Consider the following 17,695-nt stretch of genomic DNA (forward strand, 5'->3'; position numbering starts at 1 on the left):
AAAAAAAAAAAAAAAAAAAATGTGTAAGTTTATTTTGGTGGCTATTTCTATTATTTTAGAGGAATAATTGGTACGTCTCTCTACATGTCTCAGGAGCTTTGATGATGGGTTCCCAAACCTTTTCATTAATAATGCACAGGATATTCGAGGTCAGCATGTTGCCTTCTTGGCGTCCTTTAGCTCCCTAGGTGTCATCTTTGAGCAGCTTTCTATCATATTCGCCCTGCCTCGGCTATTTGTTGCTTCCTTTACATTGGTTTTACCATTCTTTCCTACCGGTTCTTTTGAGCGCATGGAAGAGGAAGGAGATGTTGCAACTGCATTTACAATGGCCCGAATATTGTCAAATATACCCATATCAAGGGGTGGTCCAACTAGTTTAGTCATCTATGATATGCATGCTTTGCAGGTTTTTTTCTGCCACAATTAGATTTTGGAGTTTCATAAAGCATGAATTAATAGGTGCTTCTGATTTAATTCGTTTATTTTCTTTACTGATCATTTAGGTTTGCGGAGTTGACATCTAATTTTACAATTCTGGTAATGTTCTTCTTTTCCCCGATAATCAGCATTTTTATAATCTAATCAGGACCTTATGCCAACTATTTATGTTTTGGATGGGCTTCACAAGTCCCAGTCTTCAGTTTCCTGGGTTTAGATTTAGATAAATCTTCAGATAAGCATGAATTTTTTGAATTTTTTTTTTTCTTAGATGCTATCCAATTTGAAGCCATTTGTATGGCTGCTTCAATTATCCATGATTTTGAAGGGAACTGAAAGGAGAAGTAGGAAAAAAAAAAAAACTGAAATAATAAATCTCATACCTTGTGGCCTTATGGGAGCTGCAAACAAAGTTTTTAAGGCAGTAAGGCGACGGAGGCGTTTGAGGGTCTTTCGGAGCGCCTTAGTGATAAGGCGGGCATAAAGCGTCGCCTTATCGACTAAAGCGTTCCTGTGTAATTTTTTGTATAAAACCAATCTATTTTGCTCAAATCCTAGTTGAATCCTATTACTCATATGTTAAATAAATATTAAAGGTTCATATTCATACCAATGTAAGATATTCATGAGAAAACAAATCAATAAAGTGAATAAACTGAGTTCATCTTCATCAATCATCAATCATCATAACATATTAACATATAATATAAATACATAATTATGAAACAAAATTATAAATATAAAGAAAAGAAGACAAAAAAATACAAGTATTTATTATACTTACCTCTATGATGCCAAAATGAGTGCCTAAGCCCTAAGGTCATCCACTATATTTCTACTCCTGTCAAAGAAGAATTAAACTCACCGCTACCGGAGCAAAATGGTCGCCTGGATCAGTGGTTCTTCCTTGTTCCTTGATTCCTTCTCAAATCCCTTTCTTAAAACTCTTGACAAAATCCAAACCCTATTTGTGAATCGTGTTTTTGTTTTGTTTGTTTTGGTTATTTTTGGTGGAGTAAAGCTGATCCCATATATCTCAAGTGTTTACAAAACCATACATCTACCAATAAAAAATCTATATTTGGAATCTTCATCAAGTAATTTTAAAATGTGTAAAAAAAAAAAAAAAAAAAAAAAACCCATAAGGTGCCACTTCACGTAAGGCGGAGCACTGCCTTACCATCTCTAGACCGCATCAGCGCCAAGGCGCTAGTAAGGCGACGCCTTAGCAGCGCCTTAAAAACTATGTTGGCTAATATATATTGAAAGTCGGTGGGACTGGGAAGACGATCGGCTGCTCTCTCTTTCTCTCTCTCACATGCACACATCCTTTGAGATGCTGATTATTAGACATTGTTTGTCCACGTATAATGCTACACGAGAGGGAGAGATTGGAATTATTATCTACTCGATTGGAGTTCTTATTTGCTCAAGTTATCAACTCAAGGTTGTTGTTACTAAGCTACTTTATCTACTCATGACATTGGAGTTCTTATCTCTTCCAAGTCATCAACTTAAGATTATTATTACTTATCTATTTTATCTTGCTCATGTCTTTAGCAACATTTTTGTCTTTTGAAGATGGTTATATTCAGCAACAGTGCAAATATTACTAGGTCGCCAGCAACCTGATGTTGTTACTTGGTTGCCAGCAACCTAATGTTGCTAATTGGTTGCCAGCAACCTAATGTTGCTAATTGGTCACCAGCAACCTAATGTTGTTATTTGGTCCCCAACAATCTGATATTGTTACTTGGTACCCAGCAACCTGATGTTGTTACTTGCCTTACCTACTACCTGCCTTCCTTGGGAAGACCCTTTGATGTTGTTGTTGCTGCTATGATGTTTTGGATTGCAGTTGGTGTTATCTGCCACCTATTTTGTTCTTTGTTGATGGTTCTACACGACAGTTTTTTTATCTATTGATGTTGTTGATGCTTGATGTACTTGTGATGATATTACTATTGGCTTTATGATGGTTGATTATAGTTCTCTCTGTGCTCTCTGGCGTCTACTACTACTATTTAGGACCGGTGTTGTGTTTAATTTTCTATTCTTGTGAGTCCAACCTGGAGCTTTTCTTTTGGTATATGTATACTTCAGCTTGAGGGGGTTTGTTAAGATATGTCATGGTTGGGAGTTTCCACGAATTGTGATTTAGTTGATTGCTTTCCTTTTTAGGTTGTCTTGTTTCCTAGTTAGGCTAGATTTCTAATTCCTAATTAGAGTAGGTTTCTTTTCCCTTGCTGTACAAGGTACTAGTTACCTTATTAGATTGTAACTCATTGGCTAATATATATTGACGGTGGGTGGGATTGGGAGGACGATCGGCTGCTGATGTAGCAGCACTATGATGTATTGACCTAAACCCGCTTCAGAACCCGAACCAAGAACCAGATCCAATTTGGGATCAAAGTTACTGATTTAGGTTCAAGGCTATTAGGATATTCTACGATTTTATTTTATTTGGGAATGTTTGTAATCTTTTATTTTTAGGTAGTTTCTAGATAGGTAAGAAGTTTCCAATTTGAGTCCTTCTTTGTTTCTAATTCTATTAGTCTAGGTTTTAGGAGATTTTATTTTTATTTTAGTCTCAGACTTTAATTAGGAAGCTTTAATTTTAGTTTATTATAAATGAGGCATGTAACCCAAGTTATTGGGATAATTGATTGAAGAATAATGAATTGAATTTGAGCCTGCGTGGCTGTCTCCCCCCACCCCCCACTTCCTTCTTTGTGAGATCTCTTCCCTCTTCCCCTTCTTCTCTTCCCCTCCTCCCTCTCTGCGAGACCACCTTGCCCTTTTGTGCGAACTTTCTTTCTCCCTCTTTGAGATTCTTTCATCTCTTCCCTTCCATTCTCCTGCTTCCTCTTGTTTCTCCTTTCTTCAACCTTATAATCTCCTGGTTTTCTTTCCAAACCCTGTTCTGGGCGACATTACCAGATCCAAAATAAAGCTTTGCTGAAACCTTATTTCCAACAGATTGACCCTGAGATTTGGACCAAAGGAAGCTTGTCACTTGGAGTTTGGAGCTGTGTTCAGTTGACCTCAAGAGACCTCGCGATTACGAAGCTTTACCCCAGATTTCAGATCGGAAGAAGCCCTGCTTGCTGAGATTTTTCCCCTAGAACCAGTGCCTGTGATTTCTGTCAAGAGGTTGAAGACAACCTCACAATGACTCAACCCCTTTGTTATTCTTCTTTCCAATTTTACCCTTCCCTTCTCCCTATATTCTCCTCTATCCTTTACCTTAAGTCCCATTCCCATATTATCCCTCTCACCATACGATCCATCTTTCTTTCATTCTTTTAGTTTCCCATATTAATGACCCTCTCTTTCTCCTCTTTATTATGGCATGCCATTGAGTCTTTCTCCTTCTTAGTTTACCCCTAGCAAATAAATCTGAACCCTTCCATAACCTTTGTCCTTTAGTTATCTTTGGTTCCAATTCCGACCCTGAACAATAAATCACATTCCCACTTGTGCCCACACTTCTAAACCGACCCGTTTAAACATTAGGAATTTCTGCTTATTTACAAAAGTGCCATTCCACCCTTATGAGCTTCAATCCAATTACTGGACTGCCACTCCATTGCAAACATCAATCTATTTACTGTTTTGCCACTTAATCTTAGGCTTGAGTTACTTAAGTTCTTAAGTGGGCCCACAGTCGTTCAGGTTTGTAACAAGTACATTTTTAGTTATTGATCTTACAAAAGCTAAATATGGTAAACTCCAGTACATTCTCCCCTATGCCTCAACGCTGATATCATGTTTTCTCTAAATGACAAATCATAAGTGGAGAATGGATTAAGGACAAGCTATGAGAGAACAAAACTGAGAAAAATGTTCAAGAAGTTGTGATAGACTACCTGACCAGATGCAGCAAGTGCATCTGTAAGTAGAGATACTGCCAACCACACTTGCAAACAAATCTGATGAGCTGCCATAGCCAATGGTCCTTGACGAACAGCCATTGATGTCCCCAAAGTCATGGTCATTAGGACAGCTAGAGTTCTCCCAAGAAGAAAACCACCTAATCAAGAAACACCCTATATTTTATCATGCGAACAGACTGTTGGTAAGAGATTAGAACTTTAAAGAATTCAAAAAGGACAACTCAGGCAGAGCAGTGAAAGATGTTTCACATAATCAAACTAGCAAATAGAGGACTTGTAAATAAAATGGAACTACTTTGTTAGTCACACTGACTGGATGACCAGCAACTAAAGTAATTTTGAGAGTAGGCCCCCTTGAGCACAAGGACAAAAACTTCCCAACTGAATTGAAAGCTTGAAGCTCATCTTTTGAGATTATGATAATATGAAGAATCAGTTCACCTCCCTCAAGAATTCAACTAAGGAGATGACGACCTTGATTTCTGTTAGAATCACAAAACATGGAAAAGCTAGGGATTAAACCTCCTCAATTGATTCACCCCTTAGCATGCTCTGGAAAAGATTGGATCACCAGTCTCCACAACTGATTGGGAAACCAAATCCAAGTCAACATTACATTACCTAGAAGTATCTGCCATTCAAGTCTCTCATTGAGTCGGCAAGGCACTAATAAATAACAAAAAAGTTAATTTAATTTCAAATAGGTATGAAGACAAACCTTAACGTTCCTCCCTCCTTGTACATATTTTTATCTAACAATAAGGTTTAAGTTTTCATCCAATTCTTTTAATTGTAAGTAAGTCAATTTATATAAAGTTTCGATTTTCCTTTACCTTACTCCCGAATAATAAACACTTACCAGATTTTATGTAGACACCAAATTGCAAATTTTTCATCTTCGGAGGCAGTAACACAGCTCTCTTGTTAAGACTCCAAATCATCAAAATGGTAACAATATACCTAATATTTGAAATGAGAAATAGCACGATCATTATTCACCTTGAATACAGTGAACAAGAACAAAGAATCAAAGTTAACAATGTGGAAGGACATACTGAGAAGCAACAGTGGCAATGGCTGCACCAGTTACACCGAGTCGACAGTTGTACATAAGTATGGGAAACAAAAATACAGCTAACAAGTTGCCCCCACCTACATAAGAAAAACTATATCAGTTGGTAGGAAGGAAATCAGAGCAAAATAAAAGTTTTACGAAACCAATATTTGATATATACGCTATGGAAATATAGCATCTAATGCAGGCAACAAGATGAAACAACAAAAGTAGAAAAAAAAAAAGCATTCTTTAATACAACGTTCTTTCTTGCTACAAATGATTAGAGTGCAGACAAAGATCAACTGAGAAAGTCCATACAGTGGCGCTTCTGTGGACAGGCCCAAACTCGTTTGGAAAACCCAGACCGAGAACCGAGTCCAAATCTAATTTTGGTCTAGTAGGATAGTTAGGAAGTAATTTGGGTTGATATTGTTTTCCTTTATTTTATTTTGGTAGGAGGTAGATACGTAGGAGATTGTAGCTTTCCAGTATCTTTGTTTGAGTGCAATTTCTTTTTATAAATATGTAAGCAACCTAACATAATGGACACACTGAAGATTGAAATTGAGTATTTTTTTTTTAGTGCATCTGTGTGGCTTGGGCAGCTTGGCTGTCGTCCGCTCCACCCCGCCCTCTTCCCTGCATTCAGAATCTCCCATCACAGGAGTGTTCTTCGTCCGCTTCCCCCTCTTGTTTCTCTCATTTTCCCTTTGATGTAGACAAATCACTTAATGGGCTTATTTTATTGCAAAAAGCCTTGGGTTGGGTTATGTATGTGTTGGGCCTTTGATCCCACGGGTTTTCTTTGTAATGGGCCTAAAATATGGATAGAAAGTAGGAAAACGGGATTTAATTCATTAGCTTAGTTAAGAATCTTATTTTGAGCCTATTTCCTTTGTTATTTCAGTTTTTAGTCAGTTTAGGTTTCCCTATTAGTGAATCACTAGTTAGTTACCTACTCCATGTTGAAGTTCTAGTCTAGTCCTACTTGGAGTCTAATTCCTAGCTAGGTTATGACTGCTAGTCTATCCTCTTTATATAGAGGAACTAATGTAATCTAATTTCTTAGATTTGAAGAATGATGAATTGAGTTAATGTTTGAGGGCTATGTATGATTCTCCTTCCCTCATTCTTTATGTAATTTCTCCCTCTGGATGGATTTGTGCAATATCTGATTGTGTGATCCCTTCCTTCCCCCTGCTATTCTGATTTTTCCCCTAGAGAGGGAGAAATCGCATAAAGAAGGGGGGAAGAAGAATGCACACAGCCTTAAGGCTCTCAAACATTAACTCAATTCATCATTCTTCAAATATGAGAAATTAGATTACATTAGCTACTCTATATAAAGAGGGCAGACTAGCAGTCATAACTCATAACCTAGCTAGGAGTTAGACTCCAAGTAAGACTAGACTAGAACTCCAACATAGAGTAGGTAACTAACTAGTCATTCACTAATAGGGAAACCTAAACTGACTAAAAACTGAAATAACAAAGGAAATGGACTCAAAACAGGACTCTAACTAAGCTAATGAATTAAATCCCGTTTTCCTACTTTCTACCCATATTTTAGGCCCATTAAAGTGGCCAATTACAAAGAAAACCCATAGGATCAAAGGCCCAACACATACATAACCCAACCTAAGGCTTATTTGCAATAAAATAAGCCCATTAGGTGACTTATCTACATCACCCTTCCTTTCTTTGTTCTTTAGATTCCATTATCAGCTCCTCCTCCTATCTTGGTAGCCTTGCCTTTACCCTCCCCTGCATTCTGTGATCGTAGTATAACAAGTCTAAGGAAGTGTGCTTAAACTTGTCCCCCACAAATCAGATCAAGCTGAAATTTGCGATACTAATTCTCCTCCCTACGGCAACCTAAGCCCCTAGAGTTTCAGTCCAAACCAGTCTCCCTTCCACAAGAACCAAACTCCAAACCTTTGCTGAAACTGATACTACCACCCTACCTGATCACTGCAATCCCTATCAATTTGTTTGTTGTTGCTGGAACCCATTTGTTAGAAGGATTCAGTAGGGGTTTGGGTTGAGAACCAAACCAACCAATCCCCAATATTTCAGAATGTAGGAGATCCAATGAGGGAGTTATCTCCTTCATAGTGAACATTGCTCTCCGCCTCTCTATTTGTGACAAGGTTGAAGACAACGTCATCGACATAACACAAATCCCCTCCCTTCTATTCCTTCTTTCGATTATGACCCTTCCCTAGTTCCCTTTATTCTTATTTCTTTTTTTGTCCATATTTTATAATCCCTTCCAAGTTTATCCCGGTTAAATAATTGCAAATCCCTCTTGTATCCCTTGATCTTTTATTCTATCAAGTGGCTCCCTGATAATTATGGTTAATTACAAGATTTCCACTACCTCTTGTGATTGGGTTATATTTCTTTAGGTAGGCCCATAGCGATGAGTGGAGGAGAAGCATTGAAATCCCATATACAAAAATAAAGGTAATATACAATGTTGCAATAACTATAAAGGCATAAAATTTATAAGCCATACTATGAAGTTATGAGATAGGGTCGTAGAAACTCACCTGAGAAAAGAAACTATTAACTTCGGTTTTATGCTAGGTGAATCCACAATGGAAGCTATCAACTTACTTAGGAGGCTCATGGGAAGGTGTAGAGAGGGTAAGAATGTTCTCCATATCGTATTTAGTATTCTAGAAAAACCATACGATAGAGTCCCTAAAGATCTAATTTCATGCATTATTCAAAAGAGAAGGTACCAAGTAAACATATGGACATAATTAAAGATATGTATGAAGATGTGGTGACTAGTGTAAGAATGGTGGGTAGTTAAGGCAGTGAATTCCCAATTACAATTGGGTAACATCAAGGATCAACCTTAAGCCCTAATTTGTTTGCATTCATCATGGATGATTTAACCAGAGACATCCAAGACGAGGTTCCTTGGTGTATGCTTTTCTCATTAATGATATTATGTTGATAGATGAGACAAAAGTAGGGATTAACGCCAAGTTGGAGCTATGGAGATCAACCTTGGAAAAAAAGGTCTTAAGATAAGTAGATCAAAGATGGAGTATATGATGGAGGGCCCTTAGGGAAGAGGGGGAAAATCAGACTAGCAGGGGGAGAAAGGGAAAACGCACATGCTCACAAGCACAAATCAAATGAAGTTTCGTTCAAATAAATTCACCGCCTTAAATATTGAGTATATCCAAGTATATAAAGAGAAAATAATAAGACTCCTACTTAGACTCTTAACACTGAAACTGACTCCTACCTCTCTATCCCTTACGTATCCTATCCCAAAACAAACATGACAAAATAAAATACATATTATTAAACTAAACTACTACCAACCCTTGTTGGACCAAAAACCTGGGTTGGATCGGTTCTTCTTGGCTCTTGGCTTCTAAAGCCAGTCATATTGGTCCAACCAGGTAAGTGCAGCCTTATCTGCATCAACTCTCCTCCTCTGGAAAGAACTCGACTCTGTCGAGTTTGGATGAGGTCTAAGAATGCCGTCAGAATAGATTCGCTTGAGGAGAAAAGTACCAGTTGTCCACTTGAGTTTGAGAGGGGGAAGATCCTTTGTTGGAAGAAACTTCATCTCAAGGCCACCATGTTGACAAGCACAAATTAAACGAAGTTTCTTCAAATAAACTCACCTCCTTAAACATTGAGTATATGCAAATATATAAAGAAATAATAATAAGACTCCTACTTCGACTCTAACACTAAAACTGACTCCTACCTCTCTATCCCTTACGTATCCTAGCCCAAAACAAACATGATAAAATAAAAGACATATTATTAAACTAAACTACTACCAACATTTGTTGGACCAAAAACCTAGGCTAGACCGGTTCTTCTTGGCTTCCAAAGCCGGTCATATTGGTCCAACCAGGTAAGTGCAACTTTATTTGCATCAGCATATGGTGTGTAACTGTAGCTACACCTACACTAGGAAGGTTAATGAGGTGGTGAATATTGATGACAGAGAAATTCCACAAGGTGACAATTTTATGTATCTAGGCTCAATCATAAATAAAGAAGGGGATATAAAAGATTATGTTTCCCAGGAATTAAAATAAAAGAGATGTGTCTGGACTATTGTGTGATCGGCATATGCCTTTCAAGCTTAAAGGAAAATTTTTTTAAGATTGCCATCCGACCATCTATGATGTACGAGGCGGAACGTTGGGTAGTCAAGAAGCGGAATATAGATAAAATAAGTGTATCGGAGAGGATGTCGAGATGGACGTGTAGCAAATCTAGGAAGGACAAATTAAGGAATGACCACATCAGAGTTGAGTTGGGAGTAGCTCCGACCCAGGGTAAGCTACATGAATGTCATTTAGGTGGCATGACTATATTAAACAGAGACCTTCGAATGCTCCACTTCGGATGAGTGATATGATTCAAATTGAAAGAGCTAAAAGAGACAAGGGGTAGGTCTAAATTAACCCTAGGAGAGGTGGTGAGTAAAGACATGCATAGCCTAGGCCTTCTACCATGCATGACTTCGAATAGAGCTGATTGGAGAGCAAGGATCCATGTAGCCAACTCCATTTAGTCGGGATAAGGCTATGTTGTTGTTGTTGTTGTTGTTGTTGTTATGCCCTAGTGATCCCATAAGGGGTTTCGAACCCAGGATTGCACCAAGAGTCATAACCAAATACATTCAAGATTATAGTTATTAACCTTGTGATGCAGGGAGAGAACCTTAAGAGTCCAATTGTACTAGAAACAGGAATCCTAGTTCCAGGAATAGGAGCCCTAGCTCCACAAGGAATAGAAAAGTATCATGATCCCACTGGAATAAGTATAATCCTAGTTCTACTAGAACAGGGAAACTTAATCCACAATCCTACCAGGGAAAGGAAAGATAAGCCCTAATCCACATAACATCAGAAAGTAGAACAGAACTAAGAGCAAAAGTATCCAAATCAAATTAGAGGTAACCCAAAATCCTAGCACAATGATCTTTGGGATGCAATGAAGGGTGGAACAGCCTAAACACTGAAATCTGAAGGGTTTTTAAGTTGGGGGGGGGGTGGAGGAGGAACAAAAATGGATGAAATTCTGGTCAGATCAAGATCTTCATAATGGTTTTGTTAGGTGATAGGTGGGCTAGAAATAGTAATTGATGGATCCAATATGATGTATAAGATATGCAGGGCAGGATAAATTTTAAAGTAGAATGAGATCTCGACTTGGACAGATTCAACTGACAATCTGTATGTCCAGAACTTGCAGATTAATTAAAAATCATGAGAAGAAACTTAAAACACAATAATCCAACAGAATTCAAATTGCATAAAATTCTCAGTAACAGTAGCAGGAAAAGCATAATAGCAGATAATAGCATGTCACACCTAAAAAGAAATCAACCTGGAATGGAATACTGCATGATAATCTTCAGTCAATTCTCAAATCAATCTTCAGAACTCAACAAAAGACCAGCCAGCAAATATTTCCAAAGCTTCGTATTCCTATTTGCAATTGAAGTCAAGTGACTTGGACCCTAACACTCTAATCGTGTCCTACTTGAACCCTCAACATTCAGTTAGAGTTGTCAAAATTAAAAGCGCCAAAAACCAGTAAACCACTAATAAAATTTAGGGAGAGAATGGTGCCAGGCTGCATAGTGTGTGCCAGTGCCTATCCGTTTATGTCTCTCTCCTCCCTCCTATGAAATGACATAGCTGCCCCTATAAACCCATTAAATAAAAATCCCAAGATATATCCAACTGACATCACCGAGTAAACCTACTGTTTTTCTATGGAGGCTGGCCAGCCCTGGAGTGGAATAGTAGGGAAATCTTTTTAAGGAGAGACATAAACCCCACATGTTGGCATTTTTAGAGATTAATAAGCCTGCATGCTGCATCACCTCTTGGTGAAGGAGACTGTCAATGAATTTAGGACAACTCCTTAGTCCATAGTCTAACAACTTTTGAAGGAAAAAATACTTGCCTAGACATAATGCAGGAGTCGTTGTATCCTTGAACCCACGGAAGACACCTTGCAAAGCCAGAGAAAGAACTACTGCAGGAGCACCAAGGGCCCTTAGGGAGAGAAATCGTTCTGCTGGCATGCGCATGGGTGAAGCCTGTTTAAAAAATGAGTGTAGTAAAAAGTCAACCTTGTGTAAAATGATGGAAAATAAAAAACAGAGCTCTTCCAAAAATAAACATGCTGGAGAAAGAAATTAGCACTAGATGACAGATTACACTAGGTTGAAAAGCATGGTAAATGTGATTAAGAGAGAGAGAGAGGAATGCTGGAATGTGACGACCTCTTAGCAAAACTCAAAATACGTATAACTTACTGGTGATAAGCCCATAAGATTGAGAAACAACCCAGAACCGAAGTACAGGGCTAACGCCTCAAAGATGCCAATTGCCACAGCTAGAAGTAAGGCAGTAGAAATAGAAGGGAGTTGCTTTCTTTCCTCTAGTTCACCAAGCGGTTTACCACCACTCTCTTGTTCTTGGAAACCTTCATTTGTATACCAATCAGCCCATATTCAGATAGAAAAATGGACCTGCAGACCTACAACTTTTCTATGCCATGAAATAAACTACCAAAAAAAAAATCCCTTCAACAATTTATTGCCCTTTACCTGAAGAAGATTCCTTGAGTGTATTTTTTGAAATGTCTTCAGCAACAAATGAAGTTGCAACGCTGAGGAGAGGTATGTTAAATAGCTTTGATATAATATTGAAGATTGACGTAGAAACACCAGCAGAAGCCAACTCCACAGGACCTTTCGAACAGCACAAATTGGTTAGAGAATTGAGACCTCTCCATAAGGTTGAAGAAAACACCATCAATGGCAGAAAACACCATCAATGGCATTTAACCTAACTAAGTGATAATCAATGAATGAAATGATAAACAAAATGAATCTAATAATTAAGATGGGAGTTTTCAGGTACTTGATTAGAGAACAAAAGATCAAAGAAAAAAGAGATAGAAGTTAAATATGGACACTAAGATAAACACTAGAGAAGTTCCCTAATCATGAAAAGAAACATAGTCCTAAAGAAGGTTTACAAAGACGGTGTCAGTGGTAATGTAATTGGTTGAAGTTCAAAAAACAGCCCAAAGCTCATCACAATAAAGACCTCCTTACCCAAGTAGGATAAATAAACCAGAACAGAAATGGTAGGTATTTACTATTATGAGCTTTGGATGACTGAACATGAAGCACAGAAATTACCCAATCTACCAATATAAGCAGTCTCCATCAGTTGTGTTAACGGCTCAATTGCTTGTCCTGCAAGTGCTGGCAAAGTAAGGATTATGAGCTCACTTTCAACACTTTGAGAATGTGACTGGCTACTAGAATTCCCCACCAACTCACTACAAGACAAATGAAAAAGAAACCAGGGGAAAAAAATTAAGCCAATAAAAAAAAAAATCAAAATTCACTAGTAGTAATTTAGTTTGAAGAATATAATTTGTCAAGATGCATTAGGAAAAAAAAAAAAAACTTTAAGGTTTACAATACTCAAGAGAGTAAGCATGAACATGACTAGTTAATCTAAAGATCACATCTTTCAAAATAATTAGTAAGCACGAACTGATTATTAATTTCAAATTGACTTGTTTTAAGGCATGGAAACCCAAAAAGATCAAGAAAGGGAAGCACAAAGATGCAAAGAGAGAAGCTAAGAAAGTAAGAAGAGAAAAAGAAAACTTCAGCGCACGATGCTAAAAGAAGAAAAGGGGTAAGTGAAGACGTCTAACACAGGTGCATTCAAAGTAATGGTCAAAAGTTAAGGACGCCAAAAATATAAATCACGTACCAAAAACATTTTTTATTTTTCATTATTCTTTTTGGTAGTAACAATTTTCAATTATTATTAAACACAGGTGTATGAAACATCTTCGGAACATTGGGGCATAAGCAAGGCATCAGGTGACAAATAGACGATAAAAAGGGACCATTTGGCACAATCTAGATCTTTCTCTATGAACCAATCCATCATCAGATCAAGAACTGTTTTAAACCGTGAAGATGGAGGAGACCTGGCAAAAACAACCATTCCTCCAAGATGCATCATAGTTTTCAAGGTGTCCAAGAGGCCTAGTTGGAGTATGGGCGATTGTCGCCTTACTGCAAAGCGCAACACTTATTCATGTCCAATGACTCAAATATCATTTACTTAAGATATCATTCATAAATAAGCAAATACCCCATATTTGAAATTCAATAAAAATAGTTAAAAAATCAAATTCTAAAAGGATAAAAAGTCAACCCTCTAGTCCAAGAACAAAAATAGAATTTTTGGCTGTACAGGTCATTTTCAACTTTCAAATTCTGGGGTTTCTCTCAATTCTGAAACTTTCATACATCTAACCATGGCAAGAGTAAAACATTGTTAAAAACTAAAAGTCCAATAAAATAATCTTTTGTTTTAATATCCATAAAATTATTTTCATTTAGGCGATTTTACCAGTATTCACACACTTTAAAATAAGTTGACCGGAACATAACTTTGTCATTAAAACTCAGATTTAAGTATTCTTAGATTTATTGGAAAGCTGGTTTTGTGCTCTACCTAATACACAATGTCTCATGCAAAAATAAAATCATTTGATCAATCAAACTTATTATAGAACAAGAGCATTTCTCTAAATGTTGATCTTTTATGACTTAATGCGACTTGATGTTGATTTTTTATGATTTGATGTGGCTTAATGTTGATTTTTGATGACTGATGTGCTTAATGCTAATTTTTTATGATTCAAGGTATATGTAGCATACTAAATAATGTTTGAAAAGAGGGAAAATAAAAAATAACACTTGTTCGCCTTAAGACAAACACCTTGTCGCCTAAGCGCTTACGCAGCCCTCTAAACCTTGTTCACCTTGGCGCTGTGACAACTATAAGATGCATTAGAGGAGACTACGTTCTAAAGAGATTGAACCACCAAATTCTGATCAACCCTACACCAAAGGCAGAGTTATCCTTAGGAGGATCTCTGCCAATCGAGGGATCGTAGGCTTCTAGCTAGTGAATCATTGAAGTGATAGGACGTAGACCATCCAAGTGGAATGCATTTGTGCGCTCTAAAACGCCTTCATCCCGGGAAGACAAAAGGAACAGGGGCATTGGTAAAATATCCAAGCATCCTGTCAAAACAATAGTCACTTCAACTTTTCAAAACACATAAGACCATCAAGTGTCTCTCATTATCAGTGTAATGAGGTAAGAGTTTCCTATTTGTAATTTGGAGGTCGGAGGCACAAGCGGGGCACTGCGCATCCTATTGCCAATATCTCATCTTGACAGCCAATGCTCTCGTTACTGGTGCCTAGCTTCAAGGCATCATGACCTCTTATATCATGAGGAAACCTGATATTCCCTGCCATGACAATCAACCACCAGCACATCCCTCATGACAAATAACTGAGGTATCAATGAGGGTAGAAGGGGGCAAACATCACATTTTCCTACAAATAGCCAGCGTAACTCTTAAGGAATAATGGTCCATTCTGGGAAAACAAACACTAATGCTCCCACCATTACCAAAGACCTCCAGGAAACCAAAGAACACCAGACAATGACAACGGTAAACATCCTATTAAACCCTAAACCTTAATGTTTGGAAGAAACCTAATCTGTCAAGCCAATCAAAGGGAAGGGAGTCTTCATCTTTACCCACCAGAAACCTCCCCTAAACATTATCTTATATTTCCTACCTGCAGGGGTATGTTACGGTCTATTTGTCCTTTGATTAGAAAACCACAACATGAGATCTCTATGGAGCACCGGTGTTTAGTGTAGGTTCACACCTACAAGTGTGTTTCCCGGGCCCAAGAGCACACCATTATTAAGATGTAAAGAGGGAAATGCCTACTCGGCCACACAAAGGTCCATGTCACTCTCCAGGTATGTTTTGACACTTTTCTCACCCACGAAGCTACATGAGGGATGAAAATTTAATAGGAATAAATTCTGCTAAAGAAGCTGTGAATCATAACTACTTCCCCAAGATTATGTTCCTAAAGTAAAAGACACTTCCAGAAAAATACGAGGATGGTAAAGTTTCACACATGTTTCCTTTTATCATTTTTCTCCCCCTCTTCCTTCCTCGTTTGTGTGGCCAGTTGCAGTATTGATTTTATTGGCCTTGGGGTCTGCCTTGTTAGGTTAGTTGTGAGAGGTTGTCTTCTTGGTATATTGTAGGATTCTTTTTATTTTTTATTTTTTATTTTTTTGGGGGGGGGGGGGGGGTTGGGAGAGGCTCGATTCTCTTTTGGGGCCTCTGCTTTGGGGTCCTTTTGGCTGGTTCCAGCCCTTTGCTTCTTACTGCTTTCGCCTTTGTTTTTCCTTTTCTTCTTCCTGCTTATTGTATATACTTTTTCATTATGGTGCCAGGGTTTGCATGTGTGTGAGTGTGTGTGGAGCTTCAAGTGTGGCACAGCAACCTTTGGAGGAAATACACAGATAACACTCTTCCAGAACAGTTGGGATTCAAAGTACATAAATAACAATTATTTCCTGTGTGTATGTGTGTTTGTAGAACAAGAAATAGTTATGCTATGAAAATTTATGAAATAGTAAACAGGAAGCATGATTGTTGTGGTCTTACAAGATACTCTCCCTCAAAGTGCTAAGAATATGCCCTTTCTTTGCAGTGAATCTTTCCTCGACGTTGGAAGAATCCATGCCAGAGTCTGAAACATACTGATTATAGACCATGGGGAAAAAACGTTTTCTGCAAGTTGTGACAGGCGAGGAGAACAGCATCATACAATTGGTGGAACGACGACAATGCTTGACAACATTGACAGAGTGTATCTTACTCTTATCATTAGATTGAAGTCTGAGGCAATTGCAAACTACATTTGAGCTACTAGGACCAAGTGCCCGAATCATTTTACTCCTCGGGTTCCTTTCACGAATTCTACTTCTCAGTCCAATAGATTGCGGAGCAGAAAATTGGGCAGATGCCATTGTCGGAAAATACTGCTTATATCTGTGTATTCATACCCAAGGTCCAGGATATCCCTGCAATTAAGAAGCAAAAGAGTGAACGATTACAACTGCAAATCATCTCTACCCAAATATGAGCCTATAAATTACATACAGGCTGATCGATAGAGTGAACCACAAGTATAAAACTAATAGTTTAATTCAACAAAACCTAATCTCCAATTAAATATTAAACCAAGCAGATTGTGAGATCACGAGTCAAGTTAGAAACCAAACAGGTCACGAACCATGAACACCCACAAAGGGAAGAGACATATTTCAAAAATAAAAATAAAAATAAAAACAAAATCCATGGAAACGAAGGTTCATATTCCAAAAATACCGAAATGAGAAGGAAATCTCAGGTGAAAACTGAGATAAATAACGAACCACCTTAGAGATGCAATCAAGAAATTCTGAAGGACAATCCTTGGGTGAGTTCAATAATCCAGTAACTCTAATAGTCTCCAAGGCGTAGAGAGAAGCTCACAGAAAAATGAGTAGAACACTACCTCGTTACTGCTTTAATTGGTTGAAAACAGAGCAAGAAAAGCTATGGACACGAATTGGAAGAAGGGCTCGAACGATACGTCACAACCGACTCGAACTCTCAGAGTCTTCTTGGAATTAGTTCGATTGTTTATAGCCCACATGATGTCATGAACTAACGCCTGCGGAACTGGACAACAAAACGTCGGCGGGGTTTCCGGATTTGGCTTACTGCGGACATTGGAACCCTTCTAACTTGCAGCCATGGCGAATATATACGTCTGAGCAGAACTTTTCTAATGGTGGGAATCCATCTAATTAGTAGCCATGGCGAACCCATGTTGGTTTTGATGATTGGGTTTCAACTCACCATGGTTTCATCTATCGGTATCGTATCAGTCGTATCGTATATTAATCGTATATTAATTTAAAAATAAGAAAAATATTGGGTATGCAGTCGATATCAAGTATGATAGCACCTATTGTGTCTCTCTCTCTTTCATGTTTTTTAAATGATCCTCATATCATTCATGAGTGATACTCCATCATGTGATCCTATTAGTGTTATCCGTTAGCACACTTGATATCGACGGCATACCTATTCCTCGATAATTAAAAAATAATAATAATAATCGATATGCACCTATCCTCGATATTAATATTGATATTGATAACTAAATCCTTGACTCAAAATCGAAATAGCAACAAGTGGCAACAAATAAATTGGTTATTGCATTTCCTTTTAGGGTTATGGAGATTGAATAATCATTTAAATTTGGTGATTCAGTACCACTAAGGCCGTCACAGGAATTAATTACTACATCTCACTC

General features: G+C 37.9%; 1 protein-coding gene across 5 annotated transcripts in view; it reads right to left on the reverse strand.

The window, feature by feature from the left end:
* The window catches only part of LOC122084561 (protein DETOXIFICATION 45, chloroplastic), a 23,041-nt gene extending 5,873 nt beyond the window's left edge, over positions 1 to 17,168 (reverse strand). For 2 of the 5 annotated variants that reach the window (XR_006141930.1, XM_042652888.1), the window contains exons 1-9: positions 16,889 to 17,168; positions 15,994 to 16,412; positions 12,611 to 12,753; positions 12,011 to 12,154; positions 11,717 to 11,886; positions 11,362 to 11,497; positions 5,396 to 5,492; positions 5,200 to 5,300; positions 4,314 to 4,477 (exon numbers count right to left, since the gene is read on the reverse strand). Coding sequence is in view for 4 of the 5 variants with exons in the window: in XM_042652888.1 (XP_042508822.1) it covers positions 4,314 to 4,477; positions 5,200 to 5,300; positions 5,396 to 5,492; positions 11,362 to 11,497; positions 11,717 to 11,886; positions 12,011 to 12,154; positions 12,611 to 12,753; positions 15,994 to 16,358 (1,320 nt within the window). In the remaining variant the exon portion in view is untranslated. Of the gene's footprint in view, positions 1 to 4,313; positions 4,478 to 5,199; positions 5,301 to 5,395; positions 5,493 to 11,361; positions 11,498 to 11,716; positions 11,887 to 12,010; positions 12,155 to 12,610; positions 12,754 to 15,993; positions 16,413 to 16,766 lie in introns of those variants that run through there. The other 3 variants (XM_042652891.1, XM_042652889.1, XM_042652892.1) reach the window with 3 other exon arrangements.
* Positions 17,169 to 17,695: the final 527 nt, after the last annotated feature.

This window comes from Macadamia integrifolia, chromosome 7 (genome assembly GCF_013358625.1).
Source record: "Macadamia integrifolia cultivar HAES 741 chromosome 7, SCU_Mint_v3, whole genome shotgun sequence".
Classification (NCBI taxonomy): domain Eukaryota; kingdom Viridiplantae; phylum Streptophyta; class Magnoliopsida; order Proteales; family Proteaceae; genus Macadamia; species Macadamia integrifolia.